General features: G+C 43.1%; 1 protein-coding gene across 2 annotated transcripts in view; it reads left to right on the forward strand.

Annotated features, from left to right (window-relative positions):
* The window catches only part of CTNND2 (catenin delta 2), a 731828-nt gene that overhangs the window by 650893 nt on the left and 56404 nt on the right, over window positions 1-24531 (forward strand). For both annotated transcript variants that reach the window (XM_066579126.1, XM_066579127.1), the window contains one exon: window positions 15141-15263. In XM_066579126.1, coding sequence (XP_066435223.1) covers window positions 15141-15263 — 123 coding nt within the window. The remainder of the gene's footprint in view (window positions 1-15140; window positions 15264-24531) is intronic.

Consider the following 24531-nt stretch of genomic DNA (forward strand, 5'->3'; position numbering starts at 1 on the left):
GATTTCGGATATTATATAGATCAGTGTAGAATGCGTGAAAAATATTGGAAATATCTGCAGTTTTGTAATGCATTTTACCATATTTATCTTTTATTTTAGGGATGAATGCCTTAGCATTCTGAGTTTTAATTTGGGCTGCGAGCTTTTTACCACATTTGTCAGCGAAGGCATAGTGTTTATATTTCACAAAGAAGAGGTATTTTTCAAATTTTTGGTTAAGGAGCTCTTTTAGTTTAATACGCAAGTTAAACGGGTGTTTTTCATGTTGGGGTGAGAACGTTTTCTTGTTACATGATTCTATGTTTTTAATCTGCTCAATGAGAGAGGAAGTCTCTCTCTCTTTTTCTTTCTTCTTTCTAGCACCCAGTTCAATAAATAAACCTCTTATTACAGCCTTGTGGGCCTCCCAAAGAATCGCAGGGTTATATGGCTCCAGAGCATTCTCCCTGAAATAATGTTGTAGGCCTTTTTGTATATATTCGACATCCTCTTTGTTATTCAACAGGTTGTCATTTAATAGCCAATTGGTTGCAGATCTCCTCCTGGGGGACAAAGCCATGTTCATGAAAATAGGGGCATGATCTGAGTAGAGGATAGGGTCATAGAATGTTTTGATGATTGAATTTAGTAAAGAATGCGTGACAAAAAAGTCTATTCTTGAGTATTTTTTGTGGACTGGGGAATAAAAAGAGAAATCTTTTATATCTGGGTTAAGAACCCTCCATGGGTCCACCAGGTGGAGATCCGCTAACAGATTCTTAATTTTTTTTAAGTTTGAGAAAGGAGACCGCCGAGGAGCCATTAGAAGTGTCTAAGGTAGGATTAAGCGGAACATTAAAGTCACCGCCAAGGATAAAATCACCCTCTGAGAATTCTTGTAATATATTAGCGACTTTAGTGAAGAAGGCATCTTGATAGGAATTGGGGGCATACACATTAGCTAAGGTAATCGTTCTGTCACCAATTGTACCCTTGATCATGATGTACCTGCCCTCGGGATCAGTTAAGGTATTTAACAATTGAAATTGAACCTTTTTATGTAGAACTATAGCTACACCTCTATGCTTTTTCAAAGGTGTTGAGGCGTTAAACCATTTAGTGAAAACTTTGTTTTTGGTAAACGGGTGTAGTTTTTTAAAAAATGCGTTTCTTGAAAGAAAGCAATGTCCACACCATGTTTCTCTAAATAATGCAAAATTTGGGACCTTTTTTGTGGGAAATTAATAACCTTTACATTGAATGAGGCTAGGTGTAAATCAGCGATTACTGTAGCTATGGGATGTACCTTTTGAGTTGACGATATCAGCCGAACTGTGAGAAAAATACAAAACATAAAAGAAGGAAAACACAAAACTTATATAACTGGCCTGTGATTGGCCAACATTGAACAAAAACATTATGACCTTTTGCTGCTGGACCAGATTATAGGGACGAAGTCCTATCTGGAACCAGATTATCAAGCAGGAATTAGGAAGTTGCGGGGACATGGTGAGGCTCAGGAGATCCATGACTCCCAGCGTAGTCTGTTATCTGTAGGGAAATGTTAGATAAAAGCAGAAACAGATATACTATGCAGTGGAAGAACAAAACACTGAAATAGAGAACAAGTGGCATTGCCAAATAGTGCCACTTAGGTAAAAGGTATAGCATTCAAGCATTATAATATATGAATTAATGTTCAAACGTTATCATTCATTAGGGTGCCCTCTTCCAGGTGATTTGTAAGGGTCCGAGTCGTGAGTTCGGGGCTTCTTAACTTTACATGGTGTTACCGACGACCAGGTCTCACATCTGGGAAGAGGTGGTATATTCAGAATGTCTTCAGCTGTGGTCCAATCGGGAATTTGGATATGACCGAGATCTAATTTTGGCAGGACCAGAGGAAGATCTTGAGGTGTTCTAATAGTCCAGGTTCTGCTGTGCCCGGATATAGCTAAGCCAAAAGGAAACAACCATTTGTAGGGTATGGCTTTTTCCCTCAGAGCTTTAGTCAGCGGCTGGAGTTGCCTTCTTAAATCCAGGGTTAGTTTGGATAGGTCTTGGAAGATTAAGATCTCTCTATCGGCATATTCTATCTTTTTAGCCAGTCTGGCTTTGTACAGAATCTCCTCCTTGACTTTGAAGCTTTGCAGGCAGCACAATATATCTCTCGGTTTGTCTGCGTTTATGGATCTGGGTCTAAAGACTCGATGTTCCCTTTCAAGGCCCAGATCATGGTCGTCTGATTTACCCAAGAGTTCATTAAAAATGGCAGCTAGAGTCGCTGGTATTTCTTTATCTAGGACAGATTCAGGGATTCCTCTGATTCGGATGTTGTTTCTCCTTGAACGGTTTTCAAGGTCATCAATTTGCAGCTTTTGAAAATAGGCTTCTTTATGTTTATCAAGGAGGATCTCTGTTACTCTCTGAGTGGCTGACCACCTGAGTATAAGTGTCCTCCAAAGATTGCACTCTTGTGTATATTTGCTTTACATCCTTCCTCATCTCCGATATCTCCTCTTTGATTGTCTGGGTAAATTCTTTAAATAAGTCTCTGATGCAGTCCTTACTTGATAAGGCTTTGATGTAATCTCTTAATTCTGAGACCTCCTGAGCTTGCGCACCCTCTTCAAGGTCGCTATCTGAGTCCGAGATTAAGGGTTGAGCAAGTAGGGATGAGGATTTGACTTCCTCCACAGTGTTCTTTGTTCTCATCAGTCTTGAAATCTCTGGCGAGGTTTTTTTGAGGATTTTTTCACTTTCCAGGTATTTGTTGGGAGTTTTAGTATTTTTGCTTGTCTCCGGGTTGGCAATTTTGGTGTTCTTCCCCATTGTGTCTGCTTTGAATGTCACTACGCTGGGAGAAATGTAGGGCTTGTTCACATTAGTATATTATTATCTTGCAGCAATTTTCCATGGTGCAGAAGGATCATAAGAGAGCAGCTTGGCATGAGGGATAAGTTGTAAGTTGGTCGCTCTAGCGCTGCTGATTTCGGTCTTAGGCTGTTTGTAGGCGTGACAAAAGTACTTATTTGTGATAAGTTAAAGTGAATCTGCAGAAATACTCTGTGAGAAGTCGATATGTAATCAAAAATAGCGATTTTCCCTTTGGGCCACCAGGTGGCGCTAGAGTGAATTAGTTAGACGTCTCAATGTGAAAGTTGCATGTAGCAGAGTTGAAAATGTTGCTGCTTCTGTATAAGCTGGGAGAAGTTTAGAGTAGTACTGGATAATGATCCCAAGCTCTTTCAGGGTTCAGCAGGTTATTTATTTTTCTTTTATTAGCTGTGGGGTGCAAACTCTCTTAATAATGTGCAGTTGCAGGGGTATATTGTGTGGTCACTGTAAGGAAGCCCTGGGCTGCAGGCTGTGAGGACTCCTGACTGTGCAGGCAAGTAGGATCTCCCTCAAAGGACCCAGGGGGTGCACTCCAAGCCCCTGCCAGAAAGGGTTAATTTGTGAAGCCTGCAGTCCACCTAGCACAGGCTGGACCTTATGGGCAGGCTGAAACTTGCAAGTAGGGAGCTCTGCTGCCTCTCCCCACCGTAAAGGAAGGCAAGTATGGTGGCTGCTGCAGTGCCAGGATCCCCTGTTGGAGCTCAGAGATCCCCTCAGCGGCTCCCAGGCAGGATACTCCGACTCTGAGTGGCAAGTGGAGGTGCCGACAGTCCTCTCCTCAGACTGCCAGCGGCAGAGGGGAACGCCGTCTGACCTCCCTCCCCCGCTGCATACAACAGCTCTTCACTTCCAGCAGCTGAAGGGAGCGTCTGCAGACCTCCCTCCCCAGCGGCAGATGACAGCACCAGCGGTTCCCCTCTTCACAGCGCCGACGGTCTTCTCCTCACAGCAGCAGATGGGAAGCGCTGGCAGTTTTCTTTCCCTGACCGGGAGCCCGCGGACCGGAAGTGGAGTCCTGCCGGGACCAGGATCCGAGGAGTGCCCGCAGCCACAGGTGGTGAGTAGGCCGCAATGCTCCGGCGCCGCGTTGGGACCCCGGCAAACATCCTGCACGTACCTCTCCTCACAGGGAGCACAGGGCAGGCGTTGGAGGCAGTCAGAGAGCTCTCTAGAGCGCTGGAGAGGGGAGTATTTGTGGGTCTCCTCAGGAGCCGATCAGCCACGCGTCTTTCTCCTGCAGATGCCAGGCCACGCCCCCAAGACTGGTTTTTTTTTTTATAAAGGGTCACCGGCAGGTACAACTCCCCTGTGGGAATTCCGTGCGCACCCACAGCATGGGTGGGTCCCAGGAAGCCTCCGACCGTTCATAAATAAATCCCATTGCAGTGCCCTGGATAGCAGAGCTAGCGTCAGATAACATACAGGTGGGCTTCGGCCCACAGTGCATGCCCCAGTCAGACTGTTTGTTTTTTTTTCATTAATAGTAACAGGCAGGTACAACTCAGCTATGGGAATTCTGTGTGCACCCACAGCACGGGTAGCTCCTTGGAACCCACGGTACATTACTGTATCCCAATATATGATGTGCATTGCTGACCCCCTGTCCCCAAGCGGGAGAAGGAGGTGGCATTACAAGGCCAAGACAGCATGACCAGGACCCGCTATAGTCTTGGTGGAAACCACGTTAGTGGGCCCAGGTTCAGGTGGGTTCCGGGCCTCCACCGTGGATTTTGCCTCCATGGGCAAAATCAAACCTTCAGATCCGCCTAAGAGCCACTGGACAAAAGTAAAGCCACAGAATAAAAGCGGAAGCAACAACAGCTATGTGGAAAAGCTAGTATTTTCTGAGACAAGAGGGGCATTCGATAGCAATGAAAAGGATATTCTAGGAACTAAAAGTCGGCACTCCTCCTCATCTCAATCAGAAATATGGAAAGGCTTCATTCATATGTTTTCTGTTGACCATTGCAAAGTGTTAGCAATGCAAGTTTCTGGCTATACCACTCATCTTTGTCAGGAATTACCAAAGATGATCACAAGTAAAGGCCTCTTCAATCAGTCCAAAATCAGACTGGGAGTATGTGGCTCTCAGCTGGCCTGCTTCCACCAAGGATATGTGCCTGCTACTACTCTGTCACCACCATGGGAAAACGTAGTGCACCGATACTATGCACTGACTCCTGTAATATTACTGTTGCAAAGGTATAAGCTGACCCCACTAACAGTTATGTTGCAGAAGAAGTCTAGGGAGACCCCAGTAACATTTCAGTAGTAACAGTATACAGACCCCTGTAACATTTCCGTTGCAGCAGTATAGGCATAGCCCAGTATTCGTAACCTTTCATTTGCAGCAGTATACACAGACCCCAGTAACCTTTCATTTGCAGCAGTATACACAGACCCCAATAACCTTTCATTTGCAGGTGTATACACAGACCCAGTAACATTTCAGTAGCAGCAGTGTAGGCAGAGCCCAGTAACATTTTGGTAGTAACAGTATAGACAGACCCCGGTAACATTTCATTTGCAGCAGTATAGACAGACCCCGGTAACATTTCATTTGCAGCAGTATAGACAGACCCCGGTAGCATTTCATTTGCAGCAGTATAGACAGACTCCAGTAACATTTCATTTGCAGCAGTATAGACAGACTCCAGTAACATTTCATTTGCAGCAGTATAGCCAGAACCCAGTAACATTTGAGTAGTAACAGTATAGACAGACCCCAGTAACATTTTATTTGCAGCAGTATAGACCGACCCCAGTAACATTTTATTTGCAGCAGTATAGACCGACCCCAATAACATTTCATTTGCAGCAGTATAGACAGACTCCAGTAACATTTCATTTGCAGCAGTATAGCCATAACCCAGTAACATTTGAGTAGTAACAGTATAGACAGACCCCAGTAACGTTTCATTTGTAGCAGTATAAACAGACCCCAGTAACATTTCATTTGCAGCAGTATAGACAGAACCTAGTAACATTTCATTTGCAGCAGTATACACAGACCCCAGTAACCTTTCATTTGCAGCAGTATACACAGACCCCAGTAACCTTTCATTTGCAGCAGTATACACAGACCCCAGTAACCTTTCATTTGCAGCAGTATACACAGACCCCAGTAACCTTTTATTTGCAGCAGTATACACAGACCCCAGTAACCTTTTATTTGCAGCAGTATACACAGACCCCAGTAACCTTTTATTTGCAGCAGTATACACAGACCCCAGTAACCTTTCATTTGCAGCAGTATACACAGACCCCAGTAACCTTTTATTTGCAGCAGTATACACAGACCCCAGTAACCTTTCATTTGCAGCAGTATACACAGACCCCAGTAACATTTCAGTAGCAGCAGTATACACAGACCCCAGTAACATTTCAGTAGCAGCAGCGTAGGCAGAGCTCAGTAACATTTCAGTAGTAACAGTATAGACAGACGCCAGTAACATTTCATTTGCAGCAGTATAGACAGACGCCAGTAACATTTCATTTGCAGCAGTATAGACAGACGCCAGTAACATTTCATTTGCAGCAGTATAGACATAGACAGACGCCAGTAACATTTCATTTGCAGCAGTATAGACAGACGCCAGTAACATTTCATTTGCAGCAGTATAGACAGACGCCAGTAACATTTCATTTGCAGCAGTATAGACAGACGCCAGTAACATTTCATTTGCAGCAGTATAGACAGACGCCAGTAACATTTCATTTGCAGCAGTATAGACAGACGCCAGTAACATTTCATTTGCAGCAGTATAGACAGACGCCAGTAACATTTCATTTGCAGCAGTATAGACAGACGCCAGTAACATTTCATTTGCAGCAGTATAGACAGACGCCAGTAACATTTCATTTGCAGCAGTATAGACAGACGCCAGTAACATTTCATTTGCAGCAGTATAGACAGACGCCAGTAACATTTCATTTGCAGCAGTATAGACAGACGCCAGTAACATTTCATTTGCAGCAGTATAGACAGACGCCAGTAACATTTCATTTGCAGCAGTATAGACAGACGCCAGTAACATTTCATTTGCAGCAGTATAGACAGACGCCAGTAACATTTCATTTGCAGCAGTATAGACAGACGCCAGTAACATTTCATTTGCAGCAGTATAGACAGACGCCAGTAACATTTCATTTGCAGCAGTATAGACAGACGCCAGTAACATTTCATTTGCAGCAGTATAGACAGACGCCAGTAACCTTTCATTTGCAGCAGTATACACAGACCCCAGTAACATTTCAGTAGCAGCAGCGTAGGCAGAGCTCAGTAACATTTCAGTAGTAACAGTATAGACAGACGCCAGTAACATTTCATTTGCAGCAGTGTAGGCAGAGCCCAGTAACATTTCGGTAGTAACAGTATAGACAGACCCCTGTAACATTTCATTTGCAGCAGTATAGACAGAACCCAGTAACATTTCATTTGCAGCGTGCGTGGCGGCGTATTTGCGCTTTCGCTCCAACGCTTGTGCTAGCGACAGCTGGACGCAGAGCTGAGAGACATTGCTGGATGGGGCCAAGGACAGCGGAGGTGAGGGTGTGGGTCCAGACCGGGAGATGCTTGTGCCTGTGTCCTGAGAGGCGGGTTGGATCTCAGTGGCAGGTTGGGGCACAGGGGGAGAGGCAGTGGTGCGACCCGGAGGCGGGGAATGGCCTTCGTTCCACCTTGTGGGGTGCTTGGCCATCATATGCCTGCGCATGCTGGTGGTGGTGAGGCTGGTAGTGGTGGCTCCCCGGCTGATCTTGGCGCGACAAAGGTTGCACACCACTGTTCGTCGGTTGTCCGTGCTCTTAGTGAAAACCTGCCACACCTTTGAGCACCTTGGCCTCTGGGGATTATTCGCTCTGGCCCTGCCTCTACCCCTGGCCACCCCACTGCCTCTTCCAACCTGTCCTGCGGCTGCACTTGCCTCCCCCTCTGAAGACCTGTCCTCAGTTGGCTTATCAAACCAGGTGGGGTCAGTCACCTCATCGTCCAGCGGCTCCAGTTGCAGGGAGACAGCGCTTATGTAACAAACTGCAGCCAGGAAAAAAATATTTCGGAAGCCTGCAAGCAGGCCTAGCTTTGCAATATGCAATACTGATACACCTCACCTCACAGCAGCCATGCAGTGAAATGCAGAGAGTCACAGCTAGCCGTAAGAAGTATTTTAAATGTTTTTTTATTTTTGGGCAATGCAGGCTATATTGCGTCTATCTGAGTTTCCCTCTATCGGGGTCTGTCGCCGTGCGTGCAGTTGACGGCAGACACACAGCGGTGTAAAAATTTTTTGAATTATTGGCGTGCAGTTCGAGTGAGACAGCACTTATGTAACGCAAGCTGCAGCCAGGAAAAAAATAATACTGAAGCCTGCAAGCAGGCCTAGCTGTGCAATAGTGAGGTACTACAACTGCCAGCAGCCACAGAGTTAAATGCACACGGTCACAGATAGCTCTAAACAGGTGCTTTTTTGGGGTACTTGTTGACAGGATTCTAAAGTAGCACTGTCCCTGCCTCACCAATACTGCCTCTATACTCTGTATAATTGGCTGCAGATTGAGAACGCAATAGTCTGCAGAGCCCAAGATGAAAAAAAAATTGGTGCAAAACTGCTCCTAGCAGCCACAACAGTAATTCACACGGTAAGATGTGGCCCTAAGAAGCACCGTTGGGGTTCTTGTACACTACCCACTGTCCTTGCCTGACCAATACTGCCCCTATACTACGTAGTACAGACTGCAGCCTGAGAACGCTATAGCCTACACGTCCGATATAAAAAAATTAAAATAAATAAAATATGTGCAAAACTGTACCCAGCAGCCACAACACTAATGCACATGGTGAGATGGGGCCCTGAGAAGGACCGTTGGGGCTCTTGAAGACGCCAACACTCTAACTATAGCAGCAGCACCCTCCCTAATCTCTGCCAGCGTGTGTCTGAGGCGAGCAGCGGGCGGGAAAGATTTAAATACTCGGCGGTCACCTGATCTCGCCAGCCACTCACTGCAGGGGGGTGGGATAGGGCTGGAACCTCATTGAAGGAAGTTGTAATGCCTTCGCTGCATGTCTATTGGCCAGAAAATGGCGCTAACATTTCAGGGAAGTAAATGTAATTGACTCGAGTAACGCGTGGTGCTCGTCTCGAATAACGAGTATCTCGAACACTCTAATACTCGAACGAGCATCAAGCTCGGACAAGTATGCTCGCTCATCTCTAGTGCTTAATTATTTGTCCAATAGATCATTTTTGCAAAGTTCCAAGCTCACAGGTGCAGTAGATTTTGTTTTCCATACAAACTTTGACCTCTCTTATTTCATCCCCTTACGGGTTCAATTTCAAAAAGATCATTTCTTAGTGGAGCTCTATTTTACAAAGAAGCTGTTGTCCAAATTTCATGCTTTTTAACTTCAGTAGTTTCGGTTCTGTGGTGATGAGTTTGTCAATCAGTACACTTCATTTTAAATATACAGATATAGTGCTATCTATCTTTGTATTCATCCATCCGTACTGGTGTATCTTGTCTCCACCGGAAGAATGGGTGGAGACATGGATTGGGAGTCCAGAGTTGGAGGGTAGGGCTAGATTATGGCCAGAGCTGTGGATTGGCTGGCGCACACACTTCCCCACATGCACCGCCCGTTCCCCTTGCCCAGGTCGGACATTTCATTGCCAGACTCCATGCTCTGAGCGACCATGTCACACCCCCCCCCCCCCCCCTGCCGACAGTGCACCAGCAGGTGGCCTTGCTGTAGCTGTGATCGCTGGGGTCCCTGCTGCTGTATGGCGGAGACAGTGACGGGGAGGACACAGTATTCAGCTGCTGCCGAGAGCATGAGAAAGACACACACACAGGGGAGCGGATTCCCTCTGAGGGGCTGCATCCCCCAGTGACATGGCCCTGGCAGCATGTACCCTCTCTCTATTCCAGCCACTGGGGACAAACCGCGGATCCGGCGGGGAGAAGCTGCGTTGAGCACTGCTACAGTGTGGAGGAGTGTTGCTGCTGGGGTGAACACCATCTTTATACCAGCTGGCAGGGAGAAGATGCATTGAGCACCGCTACAGCATGGAGGAAAGTGTTGGTGGGGTGTGCACCATCTCTATACCAGCTGCCAGATACAAGTTGCGGAACCGGCGGGGAGAAGTTGCAGTGAGCGCCGCTACAAGGTTCACCGGAGCGGGGAGGACAGTCACAGCGTGGTCGGCTGCAGGCACAACGGGAACCCAGAGAAAGTTGGAAGCTGAAAGAGGAGCATTAACAGGGTGGAACAAGGGCCTTACCTGTCACTCTGCAGGTTTCCACCCATATTTCTGGTGGAGACAAGATGCACAAGGGTACATTTATATCTAGTCTCCACCACAAGTATGAGTGGAGACAAGGGTTAGCTGGCTTGACAGCCTGGTGACGCCCACAGTTGGTGATTGAGGCTGACATGTTACCTGATGGGCTGCCATACGCACTCCTGACACCAGAGCTGTGAGTGCCTGGCCGACCATCTCTCCGCTGCTGTGGCTGGATTGCTTCTCTTCTGACACTGCATTAGGAAGGGAAGTGCTGCATGTGTTTCCCCTACCGGCCGTCTTGGGCCCCTGCAGACAGCATGTAAGTGTCAAGCCATTTTTCAGCAGAGGTGCTGCTCCTGAGGGCCCTCTGCGATCAGTTACCCTCCTGTCACTTAGGTTGGCACTTTTCGTGATCCAGTCGGCGCTCCTGCCTTTTCATTGTCTCCGCCGCTGTGCTCCGATTCTGCGCAGCACCATTCTCCCTTCTATGGTGCCCTGTCTTGTCATCTCCCTGATACAGGTGGAGCAACTCCAGAATCAGTCTGTCTCCATCCCGCTGCACCCGGTCATGCTGCTCCTCAGCCAGTTCCTGAAACCTGCTCCATACCTAGCCAATCAGGAGACTGGGGGCGTAAACAGGGCGGATACTGTCCTTCACTAGGTCTCCACCCATACTTGTGGAGACAAGATAGAACAGTACAATGCATGCATCTATTTATTTAATATCTATCCATCTATCTCATATCTAACAAAATACTCAGCACACCCCTTGATAAGTTCCTTGAGGGGTTAGTTTCCAAAATGGGGCTACTTTTATTGCTTTCTCATCGGCACATTTTTGTTGATTGATGATATGTGCATTTCACTATCTAATCACCCCTTGCACCTAATCAGGCTAGTAGCCTACTTAAGCACTACTTCTCCAGGTTGGGTAAATGTGATTTTTATTTTTTTTTTTATTTTTATTTTTTTTACAATTGTATCTATTCATATAACTGAGGTTCTACAGGACCTTTTAATTATTTTAGGTGGAACAGGGCTAAACAATATTGTCAAGTCTCCCTTTTTTTTCTTGAGAACCTATGGCCTTTTTTCACAGACCAAGAATCTCATAATTCTTGTTTACCTGACGGAACGAGCTGATGACGTCATCACCAGCTTGTCCGCACTCCGGCAGCCAGTTCAGGCTGCATGATCCTTGATTGTCAATCATCTGCTGTGTTTAAACTGAACGATTTTCTTTCAGTCTCATTCATTTGAATGATTTTCTGAACGATAACACAGATCTACGACTAAAAAGCTGTTTGATTATTTTCATCTAATTTCCATGTATTTTGGTGTGCTGAAAACGAAAAAAAAAATTTAAATCCTAGACGTCAGGATTTACCACAAAATGCAAAATTGTCTTCAAATTTAGCAAATTTTTCTCATTTTTTATTTTTTTTTAATCTTAGGGTTTTTAAGTAAATTTAAAGTCAACATTACTATTAATCACGGTAACTTGGGAAACCCCGATTTAAGAATGACGAGCTAACACGAAGAGATTGTGGGAGTTACTCCCTCTCTTTCCGTTTGTCAACAGCCACAGCAGCACAGAGCCGGCGTCACTGGCAGTGGCAGCAGACACTGAGTGGGGGAGAGAGCTGTCAGTGGCCACAGTAGCGGGGAGCTGTATGAATTCACCTGACAGTTTCTGTGTCATTTGTGGTGAATATACAGTGTTGAAGCAACAGCTGAATATTACAGACTTTGTGAAAAAAGTATACTTCGGACTAAAACTTGGAGATCAAGATAAAGTTTGGGCGCCTTATGAAGTGTGCAAAGAGTGTGTGGAGGACCTCTGAAATTGGTTCAAGGGTAAGAAAAAAACTTTCTGTCATGGGATTCCTATGGTATAGCGAGAGCTAAAGAACCATAGTGACGACTGTTAGTTTTGTTCATGCGATGTGAAAGGGTATAATTCCAAATGGAAGCATTCTATTTCATACCCCAATCTTCATTCAGCAATTCGTCCCATCCCCCATGGCACAGATATACCAGTACCCAAGCCCCCTACTACCTTGGAAGAGATACCTAGCTCCGATAAAGGTGGAGTCATACCTGAGCCAGATGATGAAGCAAGTTCTGACTTTGAAAATGATACAAGACCAACATTTTTTCCCAGGAGGAGATTAATGATTTGTTAAGAGACTTGAATCTTCCCAAAGATGCCGCTGAGTTACTCGGTTCAAGGCTCAAAAGCAGGAATTTATTATTGCCATGAGTGTCTTTTTCATGGTTCAGACATCGTGAAAAGGAGTTCGTTCCTTACTTTACCCAGGAAGACAAGTTGATTTATTGCATCGATGTTGAAGGTTTGATGGGTCAGTTCAAAATCTAAGAAGATTCAGCGCAATGGCGTCTTTTCATAGATTCTTCAAAAAGAAGTCTCAAAGCAGATTTGCTCCACAGCGACGGTTTTTACGCTTCCATCCCCGTAGGTCATTCCGTACACTTGAGGAAAGCCTACGAGGACTTGGAATTAGTTCTTCATAAACTTAAATATGAAGACCACGGTTGGCAAGTGTGTGGGGATTTAAAGGTCTTGTGCATGCTGCTCGAGCAACAAGCTGAATATACGAAATACCCTTGTTTTCTGTGTCTATGGGACAGTCAAGACTGACAAAATCACTGGACCAAGAAGAGTTGGCAGCCGAGAGCGCTCACAGTTGGTCAAAAAAATGTCCTCTGAGAAACCTTGGTACCTCCACATAAAGTTTTTCTACCACCTCTCCATATAATATTGGGATTGATAAAGCAATTCGTGAAATCACTTCCAAGAGATGAATGCTTCAAATAGTTGGTCACCAAGTTTCCAGGCCTCTCAGAGGCAAAACTGAAGGAAGATGTGTTTGTCGGACCAGACATTAGAAGGCTTATAGCTGATCAAGAGTTTGTCAATACCATGACGGATTCTCAAAAAGCAGGGTGGATTACACTTAAGGAGGTCGTAGAGAAATGTGTAGGCAATAAGAAAGATCCTGACTAATAAATAACGTCGGACAAATGCTGGAAGCATCTCAAGCTTTAGGTTGCCTGATGAGTTTGAAAGAGCATTTCCTCCAATCCCACCTTTACTACTTTCCTGAAAATGTGGGAGCTGTGAGTGAGGAACAAGGTGAACGATTCCACCAGGACAATAAAAAGATGGAAATAAGATACCAGGGAAAATGGAGCATTACAATGATGGCAGACTACTGTTGGATGCTTCGGAGAGACATTCCAGATGCTACTCACAAGCGTAAATGTACCACGAGGAGCCTCACAGGGAAGAAGGAACCGTTTACTGTGTTTTTAAAGCTCCTTGCAGTTCAAAAATGACTTTCATGTAAAATTTGTAATTAAAAATTAATTGTATGAGTCTATTCATTTATTTTGAGGTATTGCCTTATCTAACATAGATACCTGAATGGTCAGGAAACATGATGTCCAATGACAAAACGGAGGTCATTTTCGGATTCAGCGTACCGAAAAATATAAAGATTACGTGTAATAACCAAAACAGCTCTTAAATTATTTTTTTTTGCAGACCTGTGTAATTGTTCCATCTGATCGGGGCACTAGCCACAAATTACAGGCAAGACAGGTTTTTTTTAAGGACTAAACTGTCTATTAACCACATTTACTGTGAAATTTAAAGTTATACTGATTGAAGTAACAATAACCGGCACAAACAGCAGAGCTAAAAAAAATCACCATTGAATTGATTTTTTTAGTTTTTTAGTAAAACCCTATAGACACTGGTTATTTTCTGGAATTTTTATGAACTTGCCGTTATTTGGAAACTCCGGAACTAAGCTTGACATCTATATACCCCCTTCTCTGCTAGTCCACCCCCCCCCCCCCCCCCCCACGCACTTTCCTTTCATATTGGGGAAGATTTAGGCTGGGTTCTCACAGGGCGGATTCTCGGCAGAAATCTCGTGGTTTGGCCGCAGTGAAAAAACGCAAGATTTCCACCGGGAGAACCGCCGCTGCAAAACCCGCCGCTGCTTTGAAGCGGCCCGGCCTCTCGCTCTTCCACTGCTGCCGGCGCTCCCATAGAGGAGAGCGCGGCCGCAGCAGGAAAAAAAAAAAGAACATGCTGTGGCCGGCAAATCCGCGCCGCAGTAGCGGCTTCTGCCAGCTTAGCCGCAGCGGATTTGCCGTCCCGTGTGGACATTTCTGAGAAATCTCGTCCACATGGCTGGCTAATCCTGGGATTAGCAGCGGCGAAATTCCGCACAGAATTTCCATGGCAAATCCGCCCCGTGTGAACCCAGCCTAAGTGTTAAAAATGCTCCAGCCAACTCTTCAATGCTTCGTACTACATTCACTCTAACATTCACTGTTTTGCTCATGTTGTTTATTAACTCATTATCATGAAGGAAATGTTTCATATCATGTTTATACCATTCTATTAAAGGAAACCTGTCACGTCCCCACATTAAGTCATGGGGGTGTTAGGGGAGGTGACAGGGAGCCAGGTGATGGATTTTTTATATTCAGCCGCTCCTGAGATCCTTTTTATGTCCTGACGGCGCTTTGAAATCTGACTCTTTTCGTAGTCCCGTGCGCACGCTCTTCCATTGCCTTCTATAGGAGAGTGCATGCACAAGATTCTGAAAAGAGTCTGATCTTTGTGCCATATGCCAAATTCAGAGGGGACATCGCTGAATCATGGGTGAGAATAAAAAATACATCCCTCGCCTCCATCTCACCTCCCCTAACATTATTGCCATGAACTTAGTTTATGTGGGGACCTGACAGGCTCCCTTTAAATGTAAATGTGATCACTGCCAGTATTAATGATGTCATTTGTCATGTGATTTTATAAATGATGCCATCCAATAATATTTTGAGCTCTGAGTAACCAATTTGTGAGATACCAGCTAATATATGTGGTGTGTAACTAGTGTAATGATTGTAATGACTGACAAATGACTCATTGATTTGTGGTAGCAGGATTCCCCAGGCTTGAAAGTGAATGAGGAAAGCGGATATTCACCCACCCTTCAGTCTGAGCCAGACAACGCTCTGTATACTCTCTCCCAGAGCCAAGCGACCAGAATCAATTCCCAAATCCAGGTATTCTGGCTGTCCATCCACTTGTTATTGTTATAGTACAATATGTTTCATGTACAAAGTTATTTAATCAAATACCTGTTTTATCATATACAACCAAAATGTTATTTTCTCACCATATTCCAAATACTAAGCACCTTTATTTTCTACTATTTTAGTTAATTAATGACATTTTTACATTCTACATGTCTTTGTACATAAAGTGACACTGCCATCGTACATAAACAATGGGACAGTCAGTTATATGTTACCTTGTTAGCATTGCAATACGGTAGTAATATGTTATACTGCATACATGAATGTCCACCTTTAAACACCATTTTGTATTTAGGTCCTCAATTCTGTGCTGACTGATTTCATTATATATCATTATAATCTATATATATATATATATATATATATATATATATATATATATATATATATATATATATATATATATATATATATATAGCTGAAAGCCCTCACTCACTCACTGACTCACTGACTCACTCACTGACTCACTCACTGTCTCACTCACTGTCTCACTCACTGTCTCACTCACTGTCTCACTCACTGACTCGCCAAAAGTTCTCCAACTTCCCGATGTCGTAGAAACATGAAATTTGGCGCAAGCATAGATTATCTCCAAAATAGGAAAAGTAATTGGGTCCCAACTCGATTATTCAATTCTAGCGCAAAAGAATTGGCGTCGAAATTTTACGTACATAATCTAAATCTGTCACTTCCCAATGCCTTAGAAACGTGAAATTTGGCACGAGTATTGATTATGACTTAAATAGGAAAAGCTAATGGGTCCCAACTCGATTATTCATTCAATTCTATGCGCAAAAGAATTAGCGTCCAAATTTTACGTACGGAATGTAATTTTCTCACTTTCCGGTGTCATAGAAACAGGAAATTTGGCACGAGCATTGATTATGACATAAATAGGAAAAGCTAATGGGTCCCAACTCGATTATTCATTCAATTCTATGCGCAAAAGAATTAGCGTCCAAATTTTACGTACGGAATGTAATTTTCTCACTTTCCGGTGTCATAGAAACAGGGAATTTGGCACGAGCATTGATTATGTCATAAATAGGTAAAGTTCATAGGTCCCAACTCGATTATTCAATTCTATGCGCAAAAGAATTGGCGTCAAAATTTTACGTGCGGAATGTAATTTTTTCACTTTCCGGTGTCATAGAAACGGGAAATTTGGCACGAGCATTGATTATGTCATAAATAGGAAAAGCTAATGGGTCCCAACTCCATTATTCAATTTTATGCGCAAAAGAATTAGCGTCCAAATTTTACGTACGGAATGTAATTTTTTCACTTTCCGGTGTCATAGAAACGTGAAATTTGGCACAAGCATTGATTATGTCATAAATAGGAAACGCTAATGGGTCCCAACTCGATTATTCAATTCTAGCGCAAAAGAATTGGCGTCCAAATTTTACGTGCGGAATGTAATTTTTTCACTTTCCAGTGTCATAGAAACGGGAAATTTGGCAGGAGCATTGATTATGTCATAAATAGGAAAAGCTAATGGGTCCCAACTCGATTATTCAATTCTAAGTGCAAAAGAATTAGTGTCCAAATTTTACGTATGTAATCTAATTCTCTCACTTCCTGATGTCATTTTATATAAAGGAAACGTCCCATGGTTGCCTCCCCGTGGTATTTCCTGGGTAACACAGAGAACTATATGCAAAATAGTGAACATATTTATTGTCCCCAGTACCTCTAAAGTAACCACGACTTCATAAGCTTTTCCGTGTGAACACCAGATAAACACCAGTACCAAATTAACTTGAGCGAAGACGGGTATATCAGCTAGTCTATATATATATATATTATACGAAAGCCCTCACTGACTCACTCACTGACTGACTCGCCAAAAGTTCTCCATCTTCCCGATGTCGAAGAAACATGAAATTTGGCACACGCATAGATTATCTCCAAAATAGGAAAAGTAATTGGGTCCCAACTCTGTTATTCAATTCTAGCGCAAAAGAATTTTACGTGCGGAATGTAATTTTTTCACTTTCCGGTGTCATAGAAAAGGGAAATTTGGCACGAGCATTGATTATGTCATAAATAGGAAAAGCTAATGGGTTCCAACTCCATTATTCAATTTTATGCGCAAAAGAATTAGCGCCCAAATTTTACGTACAGAATGTAATTTTCTCACTTTCCAATGTCATAGAAACTTAACATTTGGCCCGAGCATTGATTATGTCATAAATGGGAAAAGCTAATGGGTCCCAACACGATTATTCAATTCTATGCGCAAAAGAATTGGCGTCCAAATTTTACGTACGGAATGTAATTCTCTCACTTCCTGGTGTCATAGAAACGTGAAATTTGGCACGAGCATTGATTATGTCATAAATAGGAAAAGCTAATGGGTCCCAACTCAATTCAATTCTAAGTGCAAAAGAATTGGCGTCGAAATTTTACGTACGGAATCTAATTTTCTCACTTTCCGGTGTCGTAGAAACGTGAAATTTGGCAGCAGCATTGATTGTCATAAAGAGGAAAAGCTAATGGGTCCCAACTCGATTATTCAATTCTAGCGCAAAAGAATTGGCGTCGAAATTTTACGAGCGGAATGTCATTTTTTCACTTTCCGGTGTCATAGAAACGGGAAATTTGGCACGAGCATTGATTATTTCATAAATAGGAAACGCTATTGGGTCCCAACTCGATTATTCAATTCTATGCGCAAATGAATTGGCGTCCAAATTTTACGTACGGAATCTAATTTTCTCACTTCCCGATGTCATAGAAACAGAAAATTTGTCACGAGCATTGATTATGTCATAAATAGGAAAAGCTAATGGGTCCCAACTCAATTATTCAATTCTGTGTGCAAAAGAATTAGCGTCCAAATTTTACGTGCGGAATGTACTTTCTTCACTTTCCGGTGTCATAGAAACAGGAAATTTGGCACGAGCATTGATTATGTCATAAAGAGGAAAAGCTAATGGGTCCCAACTCGATTATTCAATTCTAGCGCAAAAGAATTAGCGTCCAAAATTTTACGTACGGAATGTAATTTTCTCACTTTCCGGTGTCATAGAAACGTGAAATTTGGCACGAGCATTGATTATGTCATAAATAGGAAACGTTCATAGGTCCTAACTCGATTATTCAATTCTAGCGCAAAAGAATTAGCATCCAAATTTTACGTGCGGAATGTAATTTTTTCACTTTCCGGTGTCATAAAAACGGGAAATTTGGCACGAGCATTGATTATGTCATAAATAGGAAAAGTTAATGGGTCTCAACTTGATTATTCAATTCTATGCGCAAAAGAATTAGTGTCCAAATTTTATGTACGTAATCTAATTCTGTCACTTCCTGATGTCATTTTATATAAAGTAAACGTCACATGGTTACCTCCACGTGGTGTTTCCTGGGTAACGCAGAGAATTATGCAAAATGGTGAATATATGTTTTTCCGGTATCTCTAAAGTAAGCACGACTTCATAAGATTTTCCGTGTGAACACCAGATAAACACCAGTACCAAATTAACTCGGGCGAAGTCGGGTATATCAGCTAGTAAAGTATATAATTGCATTGGAAACACATTTAACCTCATTTAAAGGGGTTGTACGACTTATTCAATTTTGCTCTCACCAGGCTCCCCCCAAAAATAACAAATTAATTTCTTTTCACCAGTCCCAGTGTCACACTGTGTCCAGCACCACTCTCCGGGTCTTCAGCATGATATTATGCTAACAGGCTGCAGCAGCCAGTGTACAGGAGGCTGCGGTAGCCTGTAAACGATACGTCAGAGCAGAGACCCCGGAATGTGCATGGAGCCAGAAGAGGTGAGTATGCCATTTGGTGAATAAGTCAGATAATCCCCTTAAAGTCAAACCTGTATGCTCTTTATTTAAAGGGGTTTTCCTGACCAGGATATCGATGACTTGTCCTCAGGATAGGTTATCAGTATTAGATTGGTGGGGTCTGCTGCCTGGAACCTTCACCGATCAGCTGCCTATTTCATAGTGGCTGTGTCTAGTATAGCTGCTCAGTCGCAATGAGATTAAGTTGCTTTTGGGCCTTGTGACTTATGAATGTGATGTCAGTCAGCTGATCGGCGAGGGTCCTGAGTGGCAGACCCTCACCATTCTGATACTGATGGCCTATGCTAAGGATAGGTCATCATTATCTTAGTCCTGGAATACCCCTATAAGTAAATGTTCAAATTAAAATTCAATGTTTGTAAAGCAGATTTTATTTGAAATTGGAGCACAGTGAGGCAGCCAGGATGATACGTTGGGGCAGATTAATAATACTGTCTAATATTAGTAAATCTGCCCCAATGCATCATCGTGGCTGCATTACTGTAGTCTAATACTCGTGGTGCAAAGGATGGTGGGCAGTTTTTTTGTGCAATTAGCGCCAGAAAATTAGATTTCTCAGTAGGCGATCTGGGTGCTGGTGGGTTATCTGTCACCACTTTTTTTAATATACCCATTTGACGCTGTCTGGCAGGCTCTTGCCGCATTTATACCACCTGAATAATATGCTTAATATCTATGTTTTGGAGAAATAAAACGTTTAACAAATAAATAGCATTTTTGAATAAATAGTATTTTTTACGCATATGAACTGCTGAAACATTTGTGAAATTGTGTTAAAAAGTGCTGACCGATAACCCACAAGTACCGAGATCTGTCCCAATGTGCCGAATGATCAGAGATGTAATGAGAACGGAATTGTAGTGCCGGAGGTCTACATAAGGCAGATTGAAGTCTGTAGAACCGAAGACTCTGTATATAATAAATTAAATTTAGACCTGCGAGACACTTGAATATAATCGCATCCACCTTTTAGCTGAAGGAGGCGCTCGGGCGGTACAGTTTGTTACAAGAATATTCTCACTCACTGACAGAAAACATGCACCGATACAACGGACAGGTGAAGGGAGTTACATTGTCTTCTTACAGATGCGCCTGTCAGGGGTAGGATAGGTAAGGCTTGAAGTAGATGAGTTGGATGCAAGAAAAAATAGGCAAGTATAAGGATCTGAGTGACTGTGACAAGGACCGAAGTGTAATGGCTAGATGACTGAGTCAGAGCAGCTCCAAAAAGGCAGGCCTCGTGGGGTGTTCGAGATATGCTGTGGTTTGTACCTAAAAAATAAAGTGATCCAAGGAAGAGCAACTGGTGAACCAGTGAAAGGATCATGACTACCCAAGGTTCACTGATCTGCATGATCAGCAACAGCCAGCCAGTCTGGGCCAATCCCACAAATGTAGCACACATCTCTCAAAAAGTTAAAGCTATCATTCCGTCACCATCAGGATAGAATGGTGACCGAATACACCGCGCACCACACATCAGTGCGTATATCTTACATCAGTGTATATGGGCCTAAGTAGTCACAGACTGACCTTTGTTCACTTTCGAAAGCAATTAAAATGGGTAGTGGAGCATCGGAACTGGACCGGTAATAGAAGGTAGTCTGGTGTGTTGAATCACATTTTTTCACATCATGTTTCGGTTACCTGGGTAAGAGCTAGTATCAGGATGCACTGCAGGAAGAAGGCGATCCAGCGGAGGCAGTCTGGTACTCTTAGGGCCTGACATTCATGTGGATGTTACGTCAGATGGGTGCATACACAAATACGCTCGCAGCTGCCAGTCAAAATCCTTTATTTATTTTTTTTACCGCTATTGCGCATGGCTTAAAAAAAAAAAAAAAAAAGGCAGGGCGATAGGTCAGGACTTTTTTTTTTTTTGCATGTATAAAAGCTACTTGCGAGAAAGATAGGGCAAGAATCCTGCCAGTCAAAACAAAACCATGGAGATTAATGGCTTGGTTTCATTACATTTTGCGACACTGATTTTCACGGCTGCAAAACATGAGGAAACCATTCCTGTTAATGTAAGTCCTGACACAAACTACCTGCATAAACACTGCTGCAGCGAGCAAGTACACAGCTTCAGTCCAATGCTATTCCACTAGTACTACCCCAAAAGAGGCACTGGGTCTTATTTTCGGGAAATGTCTTCTTTTACTTACCTAGGAGGCTTGGTCCACGACTGTCATGCTGCTCTCTGGAGGCTTGCGCTGTTCTTCAGTCCTAGCCGCTCATACATAATCACTTCCTGGTTAAGGGAGTGCTGCATTGATTGGCTGATCCGCGGCGCTCGGGGATTAGTGGGATTTATGAATCCTGTAACCAGGAAGTGATAATGTACGTGTGGCTAAGACTGTGGGGACAGTGCAGACTTCCAGAGAAGTAGGTAATGTGTTCCTTTTTTTTCTTTCAATGTAGTGTAGCTAGGGCTTATTTTTGGGTAGGGCTTATATTTCAAACCTCCTGACTTTATGACCGCATTCAGTCTTTTTGGACTTTCAGGTCTGGGCACTGGCTGGGCCATTCCAAAACTTTGATCTTCCTCTGGCATAGCCATTCTTTTGTTCATTTGTCGTGCTAAAAGGTGAAATTACTCTTCATCTTCTCCGCAGAAGCTTAAAGGTTTTGTACCAAAATGGACTGATATTTGCAATTGTTCATGATTTCCTCCGCCTTGACTAAAGCCTCAGTTCTACCAACCGATTAATAGCTCCACAGTGTAGTGCTGCCTCCACCATCTTCACTGCGGCACGGGGTTTTCATTACACAAGTAGCTGTTCTTTAATGTTGCTGTGGACCCCTTGGGCAGCATCCTGGGCAGATTTTCTCCTGGCCTTTGCATCAATTTTTGAGGGACCTAATGTCACTGTTGTGCGAAATTAAATCCACTTATTGCTGACCATCTTCACGGTCTTGGAAACGTTTGACCCCTCCTCCTGACTGACACCTTCTAACAATAAGCTCTTCATGGACCAACTAAGAAAATGTCAAGAACATGTTGCTAGAACAGTTGATCTTTATATGGGGTGAATCAGAATCACTAATAATGGCAGCGGACTGCTGACCACTATTTATCAGGAGTGATTGGCTAATCCTGAGTAACGCCACATCCCCAAATCTACGAGTCGGCTCTCATGCAACCACATTATTTTAGCCTTGTTGTTTTTATTTTTCCACCCTAAAAGACTTCAGTTTCTTTCCCGATGGAATTGTAGCGATAACGGGTCCCATGGAGGGGAAATAAAAGCGAAATGATTCATCTCTACAAAATTATAATTGACAAAGGCAAAAAATGCCCACGGGTACTATCCCGTAAAATATCATCTAAATACTTTATTATTCAAAAAGACTGAGACATCGAATAATATTTAATATAAAGGGGCAAATGAGATGTGAGCAGCAGTCAGTCATCAGTTAGCATCATGTGTGTGATTGTCCGTATACATTAAAGCATAGGCCACTCAATAGTCAAGTCCTTTGGCACGCTCAGTTGATGCTGCCAGCATTCAATTATTCTTCTAAGTGCCTGCACACGCTCTATTGAGACAGCCGCACCTGTTCTGCACTGGGCATGCTCTGGCAACACACTATGATTTGGTTAAACTAAAGCACCAAGATTTTCTCACATTATTTGCTGCTGTCTTGTCTCTGGTCTAGATCGGTTACTTGAAGGAATGCTTCGCCTCTCTTCTATTTAAGAGTCACCAGCACAGCGCTCAGTTCACTATAGCCCTGGTGTTCCCCCTGAGGATGCCACGAGGTGAAACATGTCAGGGGGGAAGCCGAGGGAAGGGGGAGTGGCTATAGATTGGATTTTAATAGGGTTTTGGTGGTGCTGATTTACTAATCCCTACATAGGCTTTCGGAAGTTGGCCATCCAGGCCTTTGTCTTAGAGTGTATAGGCACAATTACACACATGGTACTAACTGATGACTGTTGGTCACATCTCATTTGCCCCTTTATTTTAGATGTTATTCATTGTTGTCTCCATCTTTTTGAATAATAATCTGCTTAGATTCTATTTTAGGGGATATTACCTTTGGGTATTCTTGGTTTTTAGCAATTAAAATGTTGTTTGTATGCCCCGGAGTATTCCTAGGGAAACTGCATAATATATAAATCATTCATCTTTGTTGCACTTTTTAACACAACAAAACCTGGCATTTTAACAGGGGCGTGCAGACTTTTTTTTTATATCACCTGTATGATTTTAGGGGTATTTGTTACAGCTTCCTCATGGGCCATTCACACACTGAACAGGGGATGGCCCATTAACTTCTATGGGAGAGTGTTATAGGCATGCTCTGCGGAGGCCATTGGCAGGGGAGGAGGAGTACATAAGCATTCATCTATTGTGTTCTCTATACTCTCAGTGCAATCCTCCCTGTGATGACTGATGAACAGAGAAGTGTCAGACCATTCTTAAGCTTTGTGGCCAGTGTGAAAACTGCAGGATTGTATTTTTTTTTTTAAATCTATTACCAAAGATTAAAAGGAAAAAACACCAAAATTGCATTCTTATGAACCTCACTCACCTTTGTTGCACAGTGCCAATCCCCGTCCCATCTGCTGCATGTACACATAGCTTTTGGGTTGTTTTGCCCTGATGCCCAGTGAGATTTGGTCTATGTAGTTCTGGCTGACTGGGGAATGTGTGTGGAGTGTAATTATTATATAATATCACAGATTCTTCAGATCTAGACTTTGGCTTGGCCATTGTAGCATATCAGACTTTTACCGCCTAACCTCTCCTGCGTTATTTTGGCCTTGTGCTGCTTAAAGGTAAACGTTCTTCAAGTTTTAGTTTTTTAGCAGACTGAAGGTTTGCAGTTTCTATTTCTGTTTCGTATTACGTCTCAATAAGGTAATAGCGATAATGGTTATAACTATTTATGTATTCATGTCAATGTATTGAGGTTACCATGAGACACAATGAAAGGTAAGTCATTAGGAATTTGTGTATAGTGGATTTTATTAATCACACAACTTGTCTCATTCTACATTCTCATCAAGCTGTAGCATTACGTCATACTGCAGGAGCGATCAAAGCATCACATATTGTAGTCCCCCAGGGGGACTTAAAAGTAAGGTAAAAAAAGAACAATGTTTTTTAATTGTAAAAAAAAAAAAGTAATAAAAGTTTAAATCGCCCCCCTTTTGCAATATCTATAATTAAAAAATCGAAATGATACAATAAAAAAACATGTTTAGTATTGCTGCGTCCGTAAAAGTCTGATCTATCAAAGTAGCACATTATTTACCCTGCACGGGGAATGTTGTCTGAAAAAAAATAAAGAACGCCACAAATAGACTTTTTCAGTCACCCTGTCTCCCAGAAAAAACGCAATAAAAAGCAATCAAAAAGTCGTATGTATTCCGAATTAGTACTAACGGAAAATAGAG

This window comes from Eleutherodactylus coqui, chromosome 9 (genome assembly GCF_035609145.1).
Source record: "Eleutherodactylus coqui strain aEleCoq1 chromosome 9, aEleCoq1.hap1, whole genome shotgun sequence".
Classification (NCBI taxonomy): domain Eukaryota; kingdom Metazoa; phylum Chordata; class Amphibia; order Anura; family Eleutherodactylidae; genus Eleutherodactylus; species Eleutherodactylus coqui.